Genomic DNA, 23,498 nt, shown 5'->3' with positions numbered 1-23,498 from the left:
CAATACAGTGCAGGTATGCAATAATACCTGAAGAGAGTAGGTATCCAGTACATCTTCGTTCAAGGTCATATTCTTCTGTACTATTCGATTCTTCTATAGTACAAAAATAGCATGGTAATAATGTCCCCGCCATTGATGCAGCCTAATTGGCTTAGCCATCCCCGTTTACTAGACGTTTGTTTACAGTTTTCACTCCTTAAAATAACTCTGCCATTATTTTATAACACTTTACATTTGCTTTTATCTGAAATAAATTCCTAGCAGTGAAAAATCCTGGGACTAACGTACTCCTCCTTTTAGGGCTCTTGTCACATTTGCCAAGTTACCCCAGTAGAACATTAGACTTTGAATGGTTTATACTTGGTTATTAATGAATCCCCTGTGATACTAACAAGGCAAGTATTGCTGATAACGATTGTGGTGATAAAAAGAATGATGTTAATAGGCACTATTTGTTTCTTTCCTGGCACTGTGCACTATTATTCACATCTTATGGGCGAGAACCTGAGTCTCGGGGAGGTTAATAAAGTAAACGCTAGAATCGCGCTCAAACTCAGATCTGGGTGACTATTGCCAAAGCCTGGCCGTTTCCCCCTGAGCCACGACCATCCTCCCTTGAGAGGAGCAACATATCAAAAGCCAAGGAGCTATTGCGGGGACGGGGGGCCGTGCACAGACACCGGAGCACGGCCGGGCGCCAGCCCTAGTATCCCAGTCACCGTCCAACAGCCGTTCCCACGCTCAGTGGGAGAGGCGGACCCTCATCCTGCGCCCGCCCCGCCCCCCCAGCGAAGTGCAGAGCACGGCGCGAATGTGGCGTCAGCCGCGGCGCGGGCGGGACTTCCGGCGCGCCGTGGCCACAAACCCCAATCAGAAGCTCACGTCTAGTCGCCCCGGCAACAGCTCTTCCCACTCACGACCCACAGGAAATAGGTCCCTGCTATCCCACCGCCCAGGATCAGGAGGCTTCGCGCCCACGAGGTGATACCGGGGGCGGCTGGGTTTTCTTTGGCAAGTGAATGTGGAGTCTGGAGGCCCCGGAGTCTGGAGGCCCCGGAGCCTGGCTTCCTCTGAGGCCTAGAGAGAAAAGATGGTGCCGGAGGCCCAAAAGACTCCTAAGTCGTCGCTGGTTATTTGTGAGAAGGGATTGGTTCTAAAAGTTCGCAGCTCTGACGTACACCAGAATCACTGGATGCCTTTTAACAATTCTGATGCCCGGGCCCTAATCCCAGATCAATTAAATTCGAAATCTCCCAGGCGGCAGTATTTTTATTAGTGCTCCCCATGTGATTCTGATGTGCCAGTAACTTTGTGTCAGTCTCGGTCTGGAGGGTGAATTGGGACTGCCCATCCATCCCAGTATCTAACTAAACAAAGGGTCACCCGAGGCAGCTTCATTCTTGGAGAGGTGTGTAAGATATTGGTTCGTCTGCTCAAAAATTGGGCCTTTTGTTTTCTCTCTCACTTGGACCTCTGTGGGAAGTAAGGAGTTTGGGTCGAATTAGCTGAAGAACATTTGCACCTGTGCTCTTTTTTTCCGCCAGACCTCTGGGGGCGCAAAATATCTTAGCCCTTTTTTCTTCCTCAGTAATTGAATTGAACCAGTAGGCAACGAAGTACATTTTACCTTTGAAAACCAGAGAGTCCCTTAATACAGACCAGTGGGTTCTGAACAATTTTATTTTGTCTTTTAGGAATGATTTTTAAAGTTGTTTCACAGGCTAGGTTCTTTCTTCAGCTGTTTTGCAGCTGAAGTCAGAACAACATTACTTGAAAAATCCAGACTAAAGATTAATAACACAAATAAGATTTATGGGATTATTTACTCTCAGATACAATTTTATACTTATATAGTTTATAAAATTAACAGCCCATTTGGGACGGCAATAGAAACAGAGAGCTGTATCTTTTGAAAGCTTGTTAGTAACTTTGGATAGGCATAACTGAAGGCAAGCCCACTGTAATGTGTACAGATCCCCTGTGTGTGCTCAGTGCTCTGCTGGGAAAGTATATAAACTAAAGCTCCAGAGAAATTTTCATTCTAAAACTGTTTTTACAGATGATGAAGGGTTACTGTGTTCTTTTAGGACCCACCGTTGAAGGATAGGGTGAGATGAGAGAGCTGGGGGAATTGAGCGAGTAGGCTGGAGTACAGTTTGGAGAGTTTACCAACTAGCTGAAGAACTCCTGAACTACTACTGCTCTACCATAGGAAATCCAGCTAAGGCCAGTGAAAAAAAGCAAGCAAGTGAAGAAAGTTTAACTGTAGATGGTCAGATGGTTTGAAAATATCCTAGAAAACAGTAATGTATTTAAATGTCTGCTTTCTGAGAAGATTTGAAGATTTATAATAAGAGAGTTACTGTATTTGACTAGCTATTCAGTGATTTTAGGAAGGGTAGAGGTAGGAGGAGAGAGTGTTACCAGGAAATGACAATCGCAACAGTGTCCAAGGGCAGGACACTCCTATGACTTTTAGGATGGAAGGAAAGTAGGAAATTTAAAGAAACAGATTGTAGAATCCATGCCTCCAGGTAATGATTAAACACCCAAATGAGTGGAGTATAAGGAGTGTTGTATACATTCAGAAAAGAGATTAGCATGGAATTACCATGTATGTGTTTATAGAAGTAAAACTTGCAATAAGGCTCCTGAAATTTACTGGTGATCTTAACCGCTTTAAACTAGCCATAGGTTTTGCTGGTAAACTCTTGATTTGGATTACATGACTGTTCAACCCTTATTCCTTGATCATCACACTAGGTTTTACTGTATGAAGGATATACTTGTGGTGAAGAGATCTTATGTATTTCCTCTTATGAGTTGTATTATTATGTCCTCAGTTACCCCAATTTTCAGCTATCCCATTGCCTGTTGTGTTCATGAGTCAGAGGGTCACTTTGTTTTTGGGTGTCCTCATATTTCACCTCTGATTCTGACGTTAGTCACGTGGGGACTTAGTGAACTTGTAAATAAATCCATTCACAAATCCATCACTCTTTCTGGATAAATGAATGCCCTTCTATGGGTAGAATGTTATTTGTGTTAAAAAGAATTAATTACATACTTTCAGCCTTTCTCCTTCCCCAGGCTATACCTTCTTTGTGACATTACTTATTGCAATATCCAGAGGAGAGTAAACGGGTTTGGGGTTGAAGGAATAAGGAAATAAAACTGTTTGGGGACTCCCTCACCCACCAGTTTTGACGGTACCTGTTAGAGACAGAAAAGTGTGGGCTCACAGAGTATGCCCTAGTGGAGGCCTGTGTCCGAAAGATGGCGCTTGGACTGCTGAGGGTAGAAGACCATTCAGGCTCGAGCCGTCTTTGGTGTCCAGAACACTGAGCAGGGGCTGTGCAAAGCCACAGGACGGAGCCCATGATGGCATCAGGCCACTGGGGGTAGGGGCAGGAAATGGTGCTCTCCAAAAACCTCATTTTATTATAGCTCTTAGTTGAGGATGTGCATTATTGGAAAGCACCTACCCGGATAGGGTTATTGCTGCATGTGCAGAGATCGCGTCGAACCGCATGACTCGGTTTATGTAATTTGGGTATCTCACCATACCTTCATTTATTTTGCTCAACCTCCAGCGGATCTCTCCGCCTTCCTTCTTCCCTGAAACAGTGTACTGGAGGCCTAATTAGACCCCTGAAATGATCTGATTGACCAGGAGAACCCAATCCGTGTGAGCTTTATAGGAACACTTCGGCTTTCAGGGCCTTAACCGGGGTAACTTAATGACTGACTTTTTATGTGTTTCTATGCAAAAATCAAAGCAGGTGAGTTTTCATGTATTTTCAGAATTCGAGTGGAAAAAGAGGGTAGAGAGGAAAACTTGGCTACAGATTTATTGTTTTTAGGGAAATATGTGGCTTATTTTATTTATCTGATTGCTCTGACACCCTAGATCCTGTTATTTATAAGAATATAAATATGCAATGAAAAGATACACAATGTCACTACCTTTCATCAAAGCCACATTACTTATTTGTGGAGTGAATTTTTTGAATAACCTGATGAAAATAGTCAGTTTATGTGGAAAACTATAATATTCTTGTCTGTTATTATTCATGTATATTTATGCATTTAAAAATGTATCTTCCAGGATAAGCAGATTCAACGAAGAATGAGTGATTTTTTGGTGGGTTTTTTTTTTTAAGGAAGGCTTTACAGGAAAATATATTGTTGAAGACTCAGGCGCTGTCTTGCCTGCGGGCCTCAGCAGTGTTCAGTGAATGACAATGCTGTTTTTTTCCCCCTTCCTTCTCTAGTGGTTGAGGACAGACCATGAATTCGGTCTCTGTACTTGTCAGAGCTCAGCTGGGTAGTGACTATTATGCCATTGTACTCACTGGGGAGGGCTGCCCAGTGATGGTGCTGTGATCCCGGCCTGCCCTGACATTACCAATCTCTTTTCTTTCAGCTGCACCATCCCATTAGAAAAAAAAAGTTGCTGTTTAGCCCACAAACTGTGTCCTAATAGAGTAGGAGACAGTCCCAGGGAGGTGGCGAATGAACGATAAAATTAAAAGACCGCTGAAAAGGCATCTAAGTCTGCTGTGATCATGTGCTTTCTTTTCTTTGAGAAGGTGGTGGTGTCTGATGGTGGTGTTGCTATAATGCAGGGGTCTCAAACTCAACTCAGCATGTGGGCCGCAGAGCATGATCACAGCCGTTGGGCGGGCCACACTAGGTCTACAAAAGGCAACTGTTACGCAACACTTTTCTCACTGCAGTTGAAAACAAAAAAAAATCAGTACAACAAGCACAATCGTACATGCAGTTTACTCAGTGTCACAAAACGACCAGAAACTGTAGTTCGCATCACAACTGCTGTTAACTAAGCTAATATCTAGCTAGGATGCTAGAGAAATGAAAAATACAAGTAGGCCCCTAGGCTTACTTAATTTTATCCAAAATATTTTGAACTTCGTGGATTAGTCTGCGGGCCGCACAAAATTGTTCGGCGGGCCGCGAGTTTGAGACCCCTGCTATAATGTCTAGAATTTTTTTAATGTTGGCCTTGCAAAAACCCAGGTATTTTTGTTAAGTCCTTAAGAATTGTGTGTGGAAAGAGTAACCAGCTTTAAAAAGTTGATAGGCCCCTTCCCCGGGAGCTGGCTGGTGCGGCTAGCAGGGAAGGACTTGCATTCCTTCTTCCTGTGAGTAGACACTGGGAACTGCTTCCGGTCCTTGTTGGATCGCTAGCACAGCAGCTGGAAGAGTGTCCCTCAGAAATCAGGCACTGCATGTGCGTTCTAAGCCTTGTTGATTGATACTTTGTTGTAGGAATTCAGGTCCTTTTTTTATCCTTAAGTCTTTAAATGTCTGTGTAGATCTTTAAGAAATGGTTCAATTTGCTTCTTGAGTCATGGAGATGATTCTTTGGTCCCAAATATTAGGAACTGGTCACCAAGATTGCTGTTGGTCATAATCCTAGTTCTCTCGCTTCCCTCCGGCTTACTCTGCTCTAAGTGTGAGAATTCAGTTTCTCCAGTGGTTTCCAAGTGAAACGTGAGGAAAGGAGGATACACAGCACATTGAGGGTAGGGTCTATGTAGCTTGATGATGTATGCACGTAAAATAGTGGGCAAATGATGGCCCTCGGCTTGTTTGTTGTACTACACAGGAGCTTTGAATGGTGTTGCCATTTTTAAAGGTAGTTTTCAATTGGAGAAAAGAAGAATATGTGACAAAGACTGTCTAGCCCATAAGCCCAAACTATTTACGGTTTGGCTCTTTACAGGAAAAAAAATGCTGGCATAAAATACCAAGTGTAATGCTGGAAATAGCGAGCTAATAGTAATTATAAACCTCTTGGCAAGCTGGTATTCCTTTAGATGTGTTTTTCTATACTTTATCTTATTTGCTATCTCTGATTTTTGAGACATTAATTGATTAACTTGTCATTCATTCTCAGAAACTATTTTTAATTGACTGTAGGATTTTAAGAATCTTGAGAACACTTAAAATGTAAATGGATATGGTGTGTAGGTTTTGGAATTTGAGGAGGGAAACTAATAAAGCCCAGGATGAAATGAGCATATTTGACATACAACCCCAGGACTCGAAACTTGCTGGAAGATGGCAGCAGGTTTGATTGTAAATGTCCTAGTGTCCAAAAACAATGCGGAAGACATAATCAGACTACAGTGGAGGAGGACAGCATTGCCTGCATTCTAGCATTGATACAAATTCATCTTTCCTTAATGGCCCGGGTTTTTTAAGAGTCTAGTGCTTTCGCTGATTAGTTGATATACTTAATAAATAGTCGGCACGCTGGGCTGAATTGGAGCTACTCCCGCTTCAGATGCTGTTGGTTTTTTTGGTCTGCTCAGCTCATTGTCCTGGTGTCTTTCTTGCAGAAGTGTTCAGTGTGCCTTGTGTGATCTGTAAGGCAGTGTAAGATGGCAACCCTTCTATCAGATTCTTTGTTTAATTAAAGGCAGAAATAAGTAATCTTCTTCTCAAATTAGCGCTTCCTCCCCTTTTTAATCACAGCCATTGACATTTGAGCAGCCTGGTGAGCATGATGGATTACACTTGAACTTTTTAAACACTTGCCTACTTTATTGCATCTGCCTACACTTCTCACTCTGAAAAGAGGGGCTTCTCCTATGCCATCTTGTGCCTTTTCAGAATAGTGATGCTGTACTACAACTTTTAAAGTCAGGCTCGATTGTCCCAATTATAAATAAACAGGATTTTCTGAGGTCTGCAGTAGTGTTCAATGACAGTAATGTTTGTGACAAATTTGAGGCTGTCACACTTCCCAGTTTGGAATAATTAACATTCACATTAATCTGGTTCTAAATATGCTTTATAAGACATAGAAGTCTTCGTCCAAAACTCTTGGTCTCCAGAAGACATGCAGATGTCTCCTCGACTTTTCTAATTTAATTCCTATGCTATTTGTTAATCTCTAAAACAAATTTGATTAAGGCGTACATGGAGTTCACTTTAATGTCATTATGTGCTGCAAGCATTCAGGAAGCGATTCAAATAACAGTGATGGAAAGATGAAAACTGGCTGGAGTGAATTAGCCACTTAGAGGCAGGCTGCACCGTACAGGTTAGCGCTCAACTGTGCCCTGCTCTCCACCATAATCTCATTTAGTGTTAATGTTACTGCTCTGAGTGGTTAGCCCCTGAATCATGCCGACTGTTCTAGACTGAAGAGATGTCGGCTACTGAAGGAGTAGCCTCTAAAGCACATAGCAGCTAGCCAGGTGTTCAGGTAAGAGCTCATGTTTTAAACCTTTAAATTATAGTTCAAACGCAATATGAACTGGAATTGCACTTATACTTTCACGGCATCTGTTAGCTTTTTTCCAGTTTACATTCAATGTATGTGTATGTTTCTGAATTTAGAACAGTGAACAGGAAGTGTGGGCTATGTTTAAAATATATTTATAGAAGGTCATGTCAGCCCTCTTGGAAATACCCTGTTTGAAAGGTTATTGTATTTTAAAAGAATGCAAATGGTTCACTTTAGGTTAAATCTTAAATGGTCATTTTAACATCTCAATTTTCCAACATTACCCATAGCAAAACATCTGATCAAGATTGTGAAATAAGTTTATTTCTTAAGGCGTGGAGATTTTTAAATTCTCCTGTTATTAAGGGAAGTTAGGAAAAATAGGACTCCTTCTGTATCTGAGTTCTGACGTTTCTAATCCTAAGGAACTGTTCAGAAACACGTTGTGTTGGCGGTTTTGTCTCACAGATGCTCCAACTTCTCATGCGTTTTAGAGTATTATTTTTGTGTAACTTTTTAACATACATTCTGGGGTAGATGGTCATTTCAGTAACCCTGAACCCCTGAACAGGAGTAGAAAATGTTAATAGTCTGTCTAAGTAGGTCGTAAAAGGTGCAGATTCCCCTTCACCTTTAGGTGTTTCCTGTCACATCAGTGACTCACCAGCAGGTAGATAGTGGAGGGAGGAGCAAGTTCCGACAGAGCAAGGCTATGGGGCAAAGGCATGCTACATGGTGGGTGGTGGAGAGTCTCCGCGGACCAGTTTCTCCCCTGCAAAGAGGCGGGATGATGAGACAGGGCGAGCGTGGTGTCACACGCTGTCTCAGGGTGCTTATTGCAATCCAAAGCAGAGGAAGGCTATTAAAGGGACTTAAAGCACAGGGCACAATTCAGGCTGGAGGGGTGTCTTAGAGAGGTTTCTCCAAGTCCCAACAAAGGTTTCTAGTGAGCTGGCAAGATGTATTCTATTCTCTTTAAGCGTCAGGAACATGCAGGTTTAATTTAAATAGACATTGGCAAGAGTTACGAATTGGTAAATACTGTAAAATTAAATAGTTTTCCATCTTTAGTTCATGCTCTGTGTGTTATTTTTATATACATGCTAACTATTTATATGGTTATTTTCATGAAATTTATTTTTACTAGAGAAGCAAGTTCTATTGTTAAATCTCTGACTGGCATTGCATTTTAAAGTCATGACCATTAACTGCTGGAGGCATCTTGCGTGTCTTCCAGTAGCGCTGATATAAAGTACAGCATAGGGAATGCAGGTAATAATACTGTAATAACTATGCATGGTGCTGGGGGGCACTGGAAATACCAGGGGGACCACTCTGTAAAGTATGTGATTATCTAACTACTAGGCTGTACACCTGAAACCAATTTGGAATAATATGGAAAGTAAAGTAATTGAAAAATAAAGAAATAGGAAAACCAATACTTGAGAAATGGAGTGTCCTTTGAGCTAATCATCCCTAAGGGCAGGGGTCCCCAAACTACGGCCCGCGGGCCACATGCGGCCCCCTGAGGCCATTTATCCGGCCCCCGCTGCACTTCCCGAAGGGGCACCTCTTTCATTGGTGGTCAGTGAGAGGAGCATAGTTCCCATTGAAATACTGGTCAGTTTGTTGATTTAAATTTACTTGTTCTTTATTTTAAATATTGTATTTGTTCCTGTTTTGTTTTTTTACTTTAAAATAAGATATGTGCAGTGTGCATAGGGATTTTTTCATAGCTTTTTTTTTATAGTCCGGCCCTCCAACGGTCTGAGGGACAATGAATTGGGCCCTCTGTGTAAAAAGTTTGGGGACCCCTGCCTAAGGGGATCCCTCCCTTTCGGACCACAAGGTCATGCCCAGGTGCCAGGGTCCCATAGTGCTAAGATGAGGCACGGTACTGGGAAGAGGCGCCCTCTGAGGAGCTGCTTGGCAGACTACAAAGTAGCCACGAATATCACACACCTGTGGTGACCAGATGTTTGCACTGTGGTTCTCTCCTAGGTTTGCTCCCAATTTGGACTTGCACAGTCGGAGATGGCAGCAAAGGTAAGACTTCTTCAACTTATAAGAGAAAAAGTTATAGTGTAGTCTTTAAAGGCTTGGTGTTCTCATTCCGTGATGGAGAAAACCAAAGAAATCCATCAGAAAAGTGAAACGAAAAGTGAAAGCCACAGGGGCGTGGCTCGACATCTTTTGTCCCGGGCCCTGAGGGTAGGCTGGTCCAGCAGGCTTTTAGGGGGCAGGGAGGGAAGGCCCGAAGACACACCACCTTCATCAGTCCGTGTGGTTCTTGGAAGGCCATTTCTAACATGGAACGAATTGCTTAAGGACAGTGGATAGAGAAAGGGCCAAGGTGATAGACACTTGGTCCTTCCGTCTTCCTGCATCTTACCTAAAATGGTCATTATTACCCCGTCCCACTTTTTAATGGCTAGTTGTCCTGTGCGTGCCTTATATGCACTTACTTCAGAGCAAGTGTGCATGCACTCAGTGTCCGTAGTAGGCAGGGACCTGTCATATCCTCTTTGGTGCAGTAGCATCCTAATGTAGAGCAGGTTGTTAGTACTCAGTGAATAGATGTCGATAAGCTGATAAAACATTTGAGGATGAACTGGTGTCTAGCCTACACCTCCCTCTATTTTGTAGGCAGCATCGTCAGAAACTACCCAGCCTTGGTGTTACCATCCGGCGTATGCAAGATACTGGCAACATTACCATCAAGCAATGGCTTGGATGCGAAGCCACCAGAACGCCTATTGGAAGGCCGTGCAGTCTTATTTCGGTTCCCCTTGGTGCTCCACTCCCGAAGGCCCTCCCCAGAGCGTTTATGCTCAGGGGGGCAGATCTCCTCAGTCCTCCCGTGACCATCACTCGGCGTCCCGGGGCTCCCGCTCTCGCTGTTCTCGTTCTCCAAGGTCTGGGTGGCGTCCTCATGCCAACAGAAGAAAGGCCCAAGCGTTGGCCGCAGAGAAGGAGGCGGAGAGCGACTCCAATGAGGGGGTCGAGTGCGACGTGAGCAACATGGAGATCACCGAGGAGCTCCGCCAGTACTTCGCGGAGACCGAGAGGCACAAGAAGGAGCGGCGTAAGTGCGGGCCCGCCTTCACACGCTTCCGGTCCTTGCTCTGCGTGCTGCATGTTCAGCTTCCCTAATCTATACACGTCCTTCTCACTCCTCGGCTGGGCACGGGGACTACTCCAAGTCCAGTCCTAAGTCTGGAGAAGCCATGGTGATGTTGCGCCTCAGTTATATTAGTTTGCGGAGCTGTTTCTATATAGGACTGTTTATTTCTTAGTTCTAGAGCAAAACTTAACATAACAGTATCTCTACCATCTATTGAGTGTTAGAAACTCCACCAGATGGAGTATGCATGTGTGTGTATGTGTGTGCATACGTGGATGCACGCGCGTGGTCCCTAATTGACACAGCCGTCCCTCAAGGTATTCAACCCATTTTACAGATGGGGAAAGTGAGCCTTCAGAAGGCTAATTGACTTGTTCCATGGTACACAGCTGATGATACGCTGTTAGGATTGAAACCCAGGTCTGCCTGACTCCTCCTGGGGCTCCTTCCTTATGCCCACACTTAGCGGTCAGGTTTTGTCTGACGGCTAGGTTCCCTAAATACTGCTGTCCACCCACTGGAACACAGCTCGGAGCCCTCCCTGCTGCTCCAGAGCTGCCAGATCTTACACATTAAGCTCCCTCCCCTCAAAATGGGGATCAGCGTGAGTCTATAGAAAAGAACAACATGCCTAGTACGTAAACTTTCTGATTTGGCCCTGCATTGAGACTGTCTGCCCTGCGGATGGAGAATTGTAATGATGGTCTTCTATCTTCAGTTAGAAAGTGGGGATTTTCCTTTTTTAACTTCTTACTAACTTACTACAAAGACCTAGAACTGCTTTTGGTGCTCTCCTTACTATTAAGATTATTAGACCATTTACATGTTAGGTGTCTCTAATAGATACACAGATATCTGTTATTTTCTCTCTGTTATAACCAGTAGCCAGTCTCTGTATTAAGTACTAATTATATGACGTTTTTTCTGTAAATTTTTTATTTTTGTGAGGGGAGGGGACAGACAAAATAGGAAGGGAGAGAGATGAGAAGCATCAATTTGTTGTGGCACCTTAGTTGTTCACTGATTGCTTTCTCATTTGTGCCTTGACTGGGGGCCTCCATCTGAGCCAGTGACCCGTTGCTCAAGCCAGCGACCTCGGGCTTCAAGCCAGAGACCTTTGGGCTCAAACCAGCGACCTTGGGGTCATGTCTATGATCCCACGCTCGAGCCAGCGACCTCATGCTCAAACTGGTGAGCCCGCGCTCAAGCCAGTGACCTCAGGGTCTCGAACCTGGGCCTTCAGCATCCCAGGTCGACACTCTGTCCACTGCGCCGCCACCTGGTCAGGCACATTTTACTTGTAATTTTTAGTAAACAGAAACAAGCCCGGAAAGAGTGTCACTTCCACTTTGAATTATCCATATCTCCATAGTGAGAGGCCAGTGTTTACTGGCCCCGCTGGGTGCCAGGAGCTGAGCGAGGCTCTGTATAGAGTGGCATGCCCTTTAGAGTCTCTGGTCATCATTCTTGACTAAACTAGTCACTTAGGGATTTGTTTTTTCTTTTCTTCCCTTCCTTTGATTAAACTGTTGACTTCTTTGATGTGTATTAGAAAGTGTATCCAAACCAGTATTTTTAAAACAGTACTTTATATTACACTTAGAATACATTTCTTTCCTTAAATTCCAGAAATGAAGTCTAGCTTTTTTTCAAAACACATACAAAATACCCATTAGTGTGACACGAGAGCAGGCATTGGCCAGGCCCACGTTTTGTTGGAGGCTGTGTGTTACTTTTGAAAGTGAAAATATGATAGCAATAGGGCTTATTGTTATTGTCCTTACCAGATGTTTTTCCCCTAAGAGACTGATCATTTTATGATAAAAGTTATAATTAAAGATGGGAGCAAACCCCAGTCATTGAAAAGGCCATTTTGAATAATCTGCTAACTTAAAGTAAACCTGATATATTATTCAATAAAAAATAGATATGAATGAAAGGAACATGAAATAATGAAATTGTTTTTCCAGGATGAGCAGTTCAGTACAGATATGGCTAAGAACCATCTCTGTTATTTCCTTTTGAATTTGTCAGATAAAATCCTAGGTAGGTTGAAAAAAAGTCATGAAAATTATCTGCCACATTATGCCTGGCACTTAATATTATTTTCAATGAATGAATGAAGTATGTCATTATTAATTAGCCTTAAATCAGAGGTTTTTAAATCTTACTCCACAAAGTGCTAAACTTACTATCACTTTTTATCACTTTTTATAAAGCGAGTTAGGCCGGAGATGTTTTATCAACTTGATGAACTTCATATTTTCTCTGACAGGATTCCTAAGTCTTCATCGTTCATTCAAGGCTCCAGATTGCACTGTTACCATTGCTGCTATGGGCTGAGCTATGTCCCTTAAAAAGGATATATTGGAGTCCTAATCCCCTCATGTGGAGATAGGGTCTTTATAGAGGTAATCAGCTAAATGAGGTCATGAGGGTGGGCCCTGAGCCAGTGCTACGGGTGTCCTTATAGGGTATGGATCAGACCACCCTAGGGAGAGCACCACTGAAGACTGGACGAGCCAAGGCGCTACCAGGAACGAGAGGCCCGAACAGACCCTTCCCGAGCGCCTTCGAGGGGGCGCGGCCCTCCCACCCTTGATCTCAGAGTTCTCACTCCAGAACTGAGACAGTGCATTTCTGTTGTTCTCAGTCGCCCAGGATTTGGTCCTCTGTCATGGCAGCCCTAGGGAGCCAATACAGTCACCCTGTGAGAATGGTCTTTGTTCCCAGATGCAGTCTGAGCGGGACAAAAGGAGAACTAGAAAGGTCTTATCTTCTCTGGGAAGAAATGTGGTGTGTATTTGTTTCCCTGTGATCTAGATAGCAAACCAACACAGGGGCATGTTATGAAAACCCTTAGGACCTTCCTCCTTAACCTTGCCCCCAGTGTGGGCGCAATTAGTAGTAACACACAGAGGCAGCTGTGGCGGAAGCAGTGAAATCAGGGGCTCCCCCGCTTACTAGTGGAGGGCCTTATCCTCTGTGGACCACCTGCCCTAAGCTTCCCGTGCCTCAGTCTCCTCACCTGTGAAACGGGGATCCTAATCAATGGGGTGGTAATTGTAGAGAAAAATGAGATAATAAGAGAAAAGTTAGAGAATGGTGCTTGCTACAAAGTCAGTGCCCAAGAAATGCTATTTGTTATGGTTAGTCGCTGACAGCTCACCCACTTGACCGTGGAGTACTAACCAGAAACTTTTTTCTGTGTAACTGCCCTGATTAGTGCTTGCTTCAGATTCTGTACATTTTTGATAAAGATGTTCTGTGGCTTCAGAAAAAGTTATATATTTCTGCTCTGGGCAACTCATCAAAATCTTAAATTGATCTAAATATTTAATATTTAATTATTTAAAATACAAAAGAACTAAATTTTGGTGTTTGTCCAACTTAACTCATTAACACGATTTAATCCAAGTAATCATTCATACAGTTCTCTTTCAAGGACATTGCAGCTTGACTTAACAATACAGTAAAACACTGGGGCTAGAAGAAGGAACCCACATCCACATTACTAATAATAGCACTGAACACACCGAGCTTCCACTTCGTTGTGCTTTTTAAAATGTATAGCTGTAGCAAAATTCAAAACGACTTGCCCTAGAGTCTCTGCCATGCGTTTGTGTCTGAGCTGCCCTGAAAGCATGCTGAAGTCCCTGGGAGACTTGTCTGGCGGCGGTGAGAAGGGGCGCTGTGCCCGACTCTTCCTGCTGCCGGCTCGGTCTCCCTGCCCGGGCTTGGTCCTGCTCCCCCAGTGACCCAGTAATGGGCAGCGCTTCGCCAGCGTCATTTTTAGGATGAATATGTGTTCCTTCGAGCAGGAACGGATGATGGAATTCGGCCGCAGTTTGAATGCCCAGGGTGCTGTGCAGTCCGTTGCCTTGGCTGGAAACGTTCAGGACGTTTAGTTCCATCCACTGTCAGGACATGTTTAATAAAGAGATAGGGGACCTGAGGAGCGTGAAGACTTGGTTCAAGTCGGTTTGTTCTTTGAAGCACTGGAAGCTACTTCTTCGATAAGGGTGAATTCAACTTCGAATCTGAATCATTGAGAGAACCCAGAATTTTTTTTAAAATATTATTAGCAAGGGAAAACAGAGCTCAACTTGATTGAGCTTTTCATCATCTGAAGCTTATTTAATATTTTCTTCAGATTGGACAGCATGTTCTTGCTTGTGATTACCACTCTTCCTGATAATCTGTAACATATTTCAACGATAAGAACAAAACATTAAGTAGGATAAAGAAGTTCTATGCAGTGGGAACAGGCATGCTTTCGATTATGTTATGTCGTCATTTCCTAATGAGATGTTTCCGTTATTTAAAACTTCAGTGGTAACATATTGTGGGAAAATAGACAGTTGTGAAGTTATAAAGGTCAGCTGTGTTTTCACGTACTTAGGAAAAATCTTTATTGTTAAGAGAAGTATCATTTTTCATTATTGATTAATTTCAGAGAGACAGAAAGGAAGGAGGAGAGATGGGAAGAGGAGAGAGGAAGGCGTTCGTTTGTTGTTCTACTTCGTTGTACATTCATTGGTGGCTTCCTGTGTGTGCCCTGACCAGGGACTGACTGAGCTAAACCCGCCAAGGCTGAAAGTATCATTTTTTAGGCATAAATAACCACTGATGGAGACTGCAACGTTATAGTCCTAAAGGGCGATGCTCAGACTGACTGAGCTAAACCCATCAGGGCTGAAAGTATCATTTTTTAGGCATAAACAACCACTGATAGAGACTGCAACGTTATAGTCCTAAAGGGCGATGCTCAGACTGACTGAGCTAACCCGCCAAGGCTGAAAGTATCATTTTTTAGGCATAAATAACCACTGATGGAGACTGCAACGTTCTAGTCCTAATTCGTACAGGGAAAATGCCTGCGAGTGGGCACTCCAGTGGAGGGGAAGGCCTTCCGAAACAAACACGGCCGCTGTTGGCTCGGGCTCCGCCCATCAGATACTTATCTCTTGTTTGGGGGCTAGATAGTGGGTCAGAACAGGGACAATTCGCAAAGAACAAACCCAGATGGGAAGAGGAGATAATCAAATTAAAAATGATACCGACAGGAGCCCTCAGTGGTGTGGTCAATGGTTACTTTTGCAAATGAGGAGTAGACAGTGAACTTGGGCAGAGGAGGAGCTCTATGGGCTAGATACCGAGAAATGGAGTGTGCTCGAGGCTTTGAAGGGTGGGGTCAATGGGAAATGAGAGCGAAAGAAAGGGGTAAGTCCGCCCCCTCTTGGCATTCAAAGTGCTCTTCTTACCGAAGGGCTTCAATGTGTTTTTCACACGTCTGCTGGTTGTGTCTCCCTGCGGAGGGAGGTTGGGGCCCTGTCAGTGGGCTGGAAGTCCATCCAGTTGGTTTTCCTTCTGTCCACCCTCTATGAAAAACCTAGAGGACATAGCGGAAGTTACAGCCGGGTATTTAGTAAGCCATTTTGGTTTAGTCAGTGAGATTCAAGTGTGGAATTGTACTGATTGAGCATAATCCCTCCATGTGTTTTTGAGCTAGTCCAGATGTTCAGACATGTATAAAGCCAATCAGCAAGAACAAATGTGTGAAAGGCTGTAGAGAAGTGGAAGGGAGGGCTGGAAATGTACTGTATTATAAAGATGGAAATTGTGGCTGTCCACCAGCTTCTATTCATTATGGAGTGCGGGGTGTGGGCCGGGGGTGGAGACCCATCCCAAACGGCCCCAGGTCTGCACCTGGGTTCTGGCTGCATTGCTGACAAGTCAGAAATGAGGCATTCACGACATAAATCAAGTCTGTGCTTTCCCTCCGTGGTGCTAAGATTGTTGATTCTAGCAACGTAGCAGAGAATATAATCAGAAAGACATGCTAATGCCGGAATAATGAGGAAAAATAACATTCTTTACCACTCATTTGTCTTGGTGCTTTGTCCTCCACACTGTTCTGCCTTTGAGCTAATTATCTGTGGAATACCGATGCATGTTTTCCTACTGGGTGAGGTTCTCTGAGCCCACGTCGCTTCCCATGCCTTTTTTTCCTCTATGGACTAGAAGTTTCTGTTGGTGACATCATGTCAGTATGTAGACTGAGGCGATCTATATCAAGGTCATAGATCCTGAACCCAGATGAGCCCAGAGTTTCTCCCTGCTAGTACATACTGGTTTTCTGTTTTAGCCCTGTGTACGTATTAACCCCGTATCCGTTTCCTGGGGCTGCTGTACCAAACTCCCGCCACCTGGACGGCCCTAGACCAACAGAACTGTTCTCAGCCTGGAGCCAGAAGTGCGCCCTCGGGGCTTGGCAGGAACACACTCCTCCGAGCGCTCTCGGCCTTTGTTTCTTCCAGCTTCTTCTGGGCCCTGGCGCTTGTTGGCTTGTGACAGCACAGTTCCTGCCTCCAGGTCTACACGGTTTTCCTCCTGTGTCTCCACATGTCCTCTGTCTCACATAAGGACACACTCATTGGATAGGGTCCACCCTAATCATGTATGATCTCACCTCAGTCCTTCCCTTCCTCCCATCTGCCAAGACCCTGTTTCCAAATCAGATCATATTCAGAGGTTCTAAGTAGATATGAATATTGGAAGGACACTAGTCAACCTACACCACCCCTGTTTTAAAGCTGGAATCTAAAAAGATGACTTGTAGTAAAACAAATTTCCAAATATGCCACAAGAAAAAAAAAATCTCTTGGCATCCTCAAGTCCCACAGCTCTTTTCAGTACAAATGACCAGCCTGTCCGTGACAAGGCACTTGTTTGGTTACGTGGGAAGTGTGTGATTCCCCTTCCCGGCCTCAGCCAGCTGGTTCTCCATCCGGGTGGGTAAACCCTCGCTTTGTTTTGACAGGAAGAAAAACTGCCAGTGAGTGACGGAGACTCCTTCCAGTGGCAGGAAGGAAGCAGAATAAGTGGGTCCCACCAAACCAGTCTGCTCCGTCCCAAGCTCGCGCGGGCACCCTAAAGCACGTTCAGCCAGTCTTGAGAGTATTGTGTTTTAAGTGGGCTGGTTTCAGATCTCTGGCCTAGCCTTAGAACATTTTTTTAAAAGTGTGAGTAGGTGGAGGTGAAGTGATTCAAATGTAAGGAAACAAGATCAAACCCCAAATCACTGGTACCCTCCCCCGCCTTCTCCTCACCCCCCCCCCGCCTTCTCCACCCCCTGCTGCCTTCTCTACTCCCATTTTCTCCCCCCTCCGCCTTCTCCACCCCCGCCCCCGCCTTCTCCACCCCCCCCCGCCTCCGCCTTCTCCACCCCCCCTTCTCTATCTTCACTCCGCCTTCTCCACCCCCGCCCCCGCCTTCTCCACCCCCCCCGCCTCCGCCTTCTCCACCCCCCCTTCTCTATCTTCACTCTGCCTTCTCCACCCCCTGCTGCCTTCTCTACTCCCATTTTCTCCCCCCTCCGCCTTCTCCGCCCCCGCCCCCGCCTTCTCCTCTCCACCCCCGCCTTCTCCTTCCTCACTCTGCCTTCTCCACCCCCTGCTGCCTTCTCTACTCCCATTTTCTCCCCCCTCTGCCTTCCCCCCTCCGCCTGCTCCACCCCCTCTGCCTTCCCTCCCTGCCCCGCCTTCTCTCCCCCCATTTTCTGCCCCCCTCTGCAAGGAGGCTCTGAGGAACCAGCTAAAGGGGAGCTCTGCCCAGCACCTTCTGTGATTTGAGCATCTGTTTCTCTGTCCCTGGGTTGTTGTTTTTTAACAGCATCTGGAAGAAACAGTTGTTTACAAAAAAAGAATGTATGGCCTTTGTCCACACTTCCTCTCAACAATCATTTCCTGAGCACCCGCTCTGTGTCAGGCGCTGTGTCCCCCAGGGCTGGGGATAGGGGTGAACAAAGGTGACAGGACCCCCTCCATAGGCGACCCCTGCAGGCCTGTTCACCAGCTGGTCTGTCAGTGCAGGAGACAGGCCTCCTGCCCTTAGATCTATGTTTCAGGACAACTACCCACCACGCAGAAAACCGGAAAACCTCCAAAACCTCTTGCGGGCAGAGAGGGGACAGGGTTGGGCCTTACGTTTTCATGAGCAAAGCTGCATGGGAAGGAGATACAAGTAGAGAACAGAGCACGGGTCTGTGTCTCATTCTTATACTGTAGGAACTTCGTTAAAAACTAAAACACAGTGATGGCAACCCGTGAGCACATGCCGCGTGCACACTTGGAAGATTGCACAGGCTTCATGGAATGCCAGTGGGGGTTCCTTTGTATTAACAGAGTGTCATCCGCAGATGTCAACAGTAAGAGAAAATGCCTCGCCATAGAATTAGGACAGCACCTTAATATAGTTAAGATAGCTTTTGTCAAAAAAGCAGCAGAGCCCTGGCCGGTTGGCTCAGTGGTAGAGCGTCAGCGGGGCGTGCAGAAGTCCTGGGTTCGATTCCCGGCCAGGGCACACAGGAGAAGCGCCCATCTGCTTCTCCACCCCTCCCCCTCTCCTTCCTCTCTGTCTCTCTCTTCCCCTCCCGCAGCGAGGCTCCATTGGAGCAAAGATGGCCCGGGCGCTGGGGATGGCTCCTCGGCCTCTGCCCCAGGCGCTAGAGTGGCTCTGGTCGTGGCAGAGCGACGCCCGGGAGGGGCAGAGCATCACCCCCTGGTGGGCAGAGCGTCGCCCCCTGGTGGGCGTGCCGGGTGCATCCCAGTCGGGCGCATGCGGGAGTCTGTCTGACTGTCTCTCCCCATTTCTAGCTTCAGAAAAATTAAAAAAAAAAGGCAGCAGAAAGAAGTATAATTACAACCATGTTAAATTATAAGGAAAGGAAAAATACAGAGGCAGACGTAAAAAATGTGAAATTCACATACCCTAACGGCAGACAGCAACACCAAGAAGATTCCAGTGTTTATTCAAACTTCTAAACTCAGACTTAGATTTAGGCAGGAAGTTGAACATCTGCTGTGTCATTCAATCTGACAGGAAGGCTGATGACAGTGTTAGGACAAACTTGAGAGTGAAAGGACTGTGGTCTGGGAACCTGTGTCCTCTACGTGCAGACGCTCTGAGGCCCCAGCAGCGCGCGCCTGGGGGCCTGTCCAACAACGAAAGGAGCGCGCAGGGATTGGTCACGGGACCACGGCTCTCACCGGGCACTCTGTTGCCCCTGGCCAATGTGGAAATGCCAGGCCCCCAGAAGACTATTCCTAGCAGCGTGGGGAGGAGAGTTAAACACCCATGAGGACTGAACAACTCACATCCTAATGTTTCAAACTTGTCAGAAAGAGCAAAAATTAGAAACAAGTGCTTGTTGACCTCCCATCATTTGCATATTAGGTCACTACTTTGGTTTAGGTCTGCATTTCACAGTAAGTCAACGATGTCTTTTCCATGGATAAGGTAACAGATAGGGTATTTATTTTGACAGTCATTTGGCATATCCTTGTATTGCTCCCTTATGTGAAAACGAATTGCAGATGTGCTGACAGAAATGGCCACATACATTTTTAATAGTGTTTCAAGTTTATAAAACTCCTTCCCTCCAACCCCAAGGTGTCGTTTATAAAGAAAGGAATTGACCAGAGTGAGTTTGCATAGCCACGTAAATATCTTTCTATACACACTTGATTCACTCACTTTTGTGGCCCCTTCTATACCAAGCCTCCTTTCTGCTTCTTTTTAACAAGGTAAGAATAATTTATACTGTTGTTTTGTCTCCTGCAACCGTCTTTACTCCTTACTTAGTAGCATTTCTCTTGGTAGCAGTAGTAGCTACAGATGTGTGCATTTGACTGTCAATTTCTCTGTTCTTGACAATGTTTACAAAAATCTGAGTAAGTAGCCCTGGCCGGGTAGCTCAGTTGTTTGGAGCATCTACCTGATACTCCAGAGTTGCAGGTTCGATCCCTAGTCAGGGTACATACAGTAATGAACCAGTGAATGCATAAGTAAGTGCAACAACAAATTGATGTTTCTCTCTCCTTCTAAAAAATAAATTAAAAAACTATGTAAGTAGGCTAGCTTTACCTTCTGCAGCATTGTTTTGCTGATATTTTTATGTTTTATTTACATAATAAATTTACCTAGTGCTTGTTATAATAGAGGTGGAGAACAAATTGAATAGTTTTAGATTTTATCTATTGATTTTAGAGAGAGGAGGGAGAGAAAGAGAGAAAGGCAGGGGCAGAAGCAGGAAGCAACTCGTAGTAGTTGCTGGTCGTTTGTGCCTTGACCAGGCAAGCCTAGGGTTTTGAACCGACGACCTCACCATTCTAGGTCGAAGCTTTATCCACTGCACCAACACAGGCCAGGCATGAGTAAATATTTCTTGCTTTACAAGAATCCATTTAAGTTAGTAGGATTGGAAACATAGAGTGATGGCACTTGAAATGGAGCCTGAGCTCACCTGTGAAGTGAAAACTCAGATCCCACAGTGAGGGTGTCGACACCCAGTTACAGCTTTGATTAGACATCAGAGCTTTCCCTTCCATTTGCAGAATTGCCCTTGCTCGGTGCTTTGACCTTCGGCAAGTGTTGAATCACGTGACCTCCTGTTGCTTGGTACAGTTTATGTTTGGATGCGTGGAAGGACCTGGGCCATTGTAGCCATCCTCTAGTTACTAGCACTTGTCCTTTCTGGATTACCTGAAATCAGTTTTCCCCCACCACCTCATTTGTGGTGGGAAGTGCTACTTCTTAGAACCCTGGCCTTTCAGGAAGCACTGCGTTTCCCAGCCGGCCTGGTTCAGTGACTAAAACCCAGTGCACTCCGCCAGCCCCTTCCTCGCTGGGCCGACTGGGGCGGCGTGTGCATGCGGAGAGGAACCCCAGTGGCATCGTTTTCTCCTGTATTTCCCGGGCTCTTTGCAGAGGTGTGATAGTTTGGGGTGGCATGTTTTCATGTGGCTTTTAGCTGTTCCGGTGTATAGCTCCCTGATAAGGGAACAGGGAGCTTCATAACTGAGTAGATAGGAATATGCAAGTTGTGACTCAGAATCTAGAGAACACCACAGCTGGCACAACTGGGCCCAGCTTCCTGGTGTGAAAGAGAAAGCTAGGGGTCATGAGGGACTGCCCACTGAACGCCTGGCACCCGCAGAATTCACCCAAGTGACTGCGTTAGCTTGTTTTCAGGGCGGCAGCAGCTGCTGGACGAGAAGCGCCTGGAGGACTATGTGAACGCCGACCACGACCTCTATTACAAGACGTGCCGCTCTGTGGAACCCCCATCTGAGAGGCCCGGGGAGCGGCGCCAGGCCGAGATGAAGCGCTTGTACGGGGACAGCGCGGCCAAGATCCAAGCCATGGAGGCCGCCGTGCAGCTGAGTTTCAACAAACACGTTGACCAAAAGCGGCCCAAATACTGGCCCGTCATTCCACTGAAGTTCTGAGCCCTGGGCCCCCAGCAGTCACCCGCCTCCTCCGGGATTTGCTCCTTCCTCTGCTTCTGTGTGTTTTCTGGGTGAAAGGGGACTTTATGCCGAGGAATCAGCATGTTCACCAAAGTGCTGGTGGGCCCATCACAGGGGTGATGGAATATGGCACCCATGTTTAAGCAGCAGGGCATGTACTGTTGCCAACGTGAGAAGTTTTCTCTTGAAATAAAATGATCGTTTCATATACATTACACTGTTCATTTCGTTGAAGTTCTTACTTAGATGCACTGCTTCATTTTTTGCCTTTGTCCGTTCTCTTTATCTTGAACCCAACCGAACTAGATAGATGCCTTAAATGTGTGAGATGTGGTCTCCTGCTGGAACTCCCTTACTCCCCACGGAAAAGGATCGAGCATGCAGCCAATGGCCGCTTCTCTGCCGTGCAGAGGTCAGCATGTACGTGCTGCAAAAGGGCCAGAGAGTTCGTATTTTAGCCTTTTCAAGCCATATGATCCGTGTGTCGTGACTACGTGTCACAACTACTCAGTTCTGACCTTGAATCCTGGAAGCACTCATGGATGAGTCAACAAGTGGGTGTGGCTGTGTTCCAATAAAACTTGACTTATAAACACAGGCCGTGGCCAGATTTGGCCTATGGGCAGAAGTCTGTGGACCCCTGCTCTAATGGATAAAGCTGCCTATCTGACATTCTTCGTATCTCTTTACAGAGTTGCAATATCACACAGAACTGAGAGCAGAGAACAGTAATTCCCCAACCTCTGCAGTCTCCCCTGTTGTCAAAAAGGTATCATTGAACTCTTACTTTGTGTACCGAATATCGTTTTGATAAGAGAATACATTTCTGAGATGAAAAGCTAAAAATTGATGGAGCAGCCCATTTTAAAAAGCCAGCTGCCTTTTAAATAAGTTATTACGGTGCGTGGCCAGGGCGAGCCTTGTTGACCTGAGAAGATTAGCACATCCATCAAGGGTTGGTGAAAAGATTTAGTATTGACACGCTTTTCCCTGAGAACACTTAGCGCCACATTTCAGCCCCTGCCCTGTGACAAATGCATTCCATTCATCAGCCCCAGGTGCTTGTTTTTCCAAGCTTTCATTTTATTACTGGAGTTGCCATTTGAGCCGGGCTATTGCAGACAAAAATCAGAATTAATTTCCCCTGAGGTGACACATGACTAAAATTTCAAGTCTTTAGTAGTTCTCTTTTTTTATTTCAAACTCATACGCCTAAATAGAAAATACATATCACTCAGGCACAAATACAAATTAATTGTATTTGCAGCAGGTTCTTAGCTATTTGAAAGTGAACGGTTTCTCTTTGCAAAGGACTCCTACGTTCCCCTGAAGAAACCAGCACGCCGGTGCCGCCCTGCCGGCTCTGTGACTGCACTTGGACTATTCAGAGTTCCTCACTCTTCACTATTAACATTAAATTCATTCCATATTAATATTCATGTCAATAATTCCCCCACATAGGGTCCTTGTGAGGACCACATTGAGCTAGTACCTATAAGCGCTGGCCACAAGGTAAATACTCGGTGTTGACACTTATTTTGGGTATGAAACTTCTTCCAAATTTGGGGAAACGTTTCCATGTCAGCTCTTCAAATGGATGCACTGGCTTCTTATATCTCATTCGCACCTGTCCTTCCCGGATGCCTTATGGATAAATTGTGATCGGAGGCACCCATGATTTGTTCATTCATTTATTCAGCAAAGCTGAGTTCTTCCCATTCCAGGTAGGTGAACCATAGTCTCTTCCCTCTGTAACTTGCATTCTAGGAGGGCAGGCGGACAGGAGTGCAGCGGTAACAGC

The 23,498-nt window shown here is 45.4% G+C and overlaps 1 protein-coding gene across 1 annotated transcript; it reads left to right on the top strand.

Annotated features, from left to right (window-relative positions):
- The first annotated feature begins 877 nt into the window (after nucleotides 1-877).
- GEMIN8 (gem nuclear organelle associated protein 8) lies at nucleotides 878-21,927 on the top strand. Its single transcript, XM_066356165.1, has 4 exons — nucleotides 878-981; nucleotides 9,263-9,307; nucleotides 9,908-10,346; nucleotides 21,420-21,927. Exons 2-4 carry the CDS (start codon nucleotides 9,296-9,298, stop codon nucleotides 21,674-21,676), a joined length of 708 nt encoding a protein of 235 aa, XP_066212262.1. The 5' UTR covers nucleotides 878-981; nucleotides 9,263-9,295; the 3' UTR covers nucleotides 21,677-21,927.
- The last annotated feature ends 1,571 nt before the right edge of the window (nucleotides 21,928-23,498 follow it).

This window comes from Saccopteryx leptura, chromosome X (assembly GCF_036850995.1).
Source record: "Saccopteryx leptura isolate mSacLep1 chromosome X, mSacLep1_pri_phased_curated, whole genome shotgun sequence".
Lineage (NCBI taxonomy): Eukaryota > Metazoa > Chordata > Mammalia > Chiroptera > Emballonuridae > Saccopteryx > Saccopteryx leptura.
Note: the sequence above shows the minus strand (reverse complement) of the source record. Positions and strands in the feature narration are given on the sequence as shown.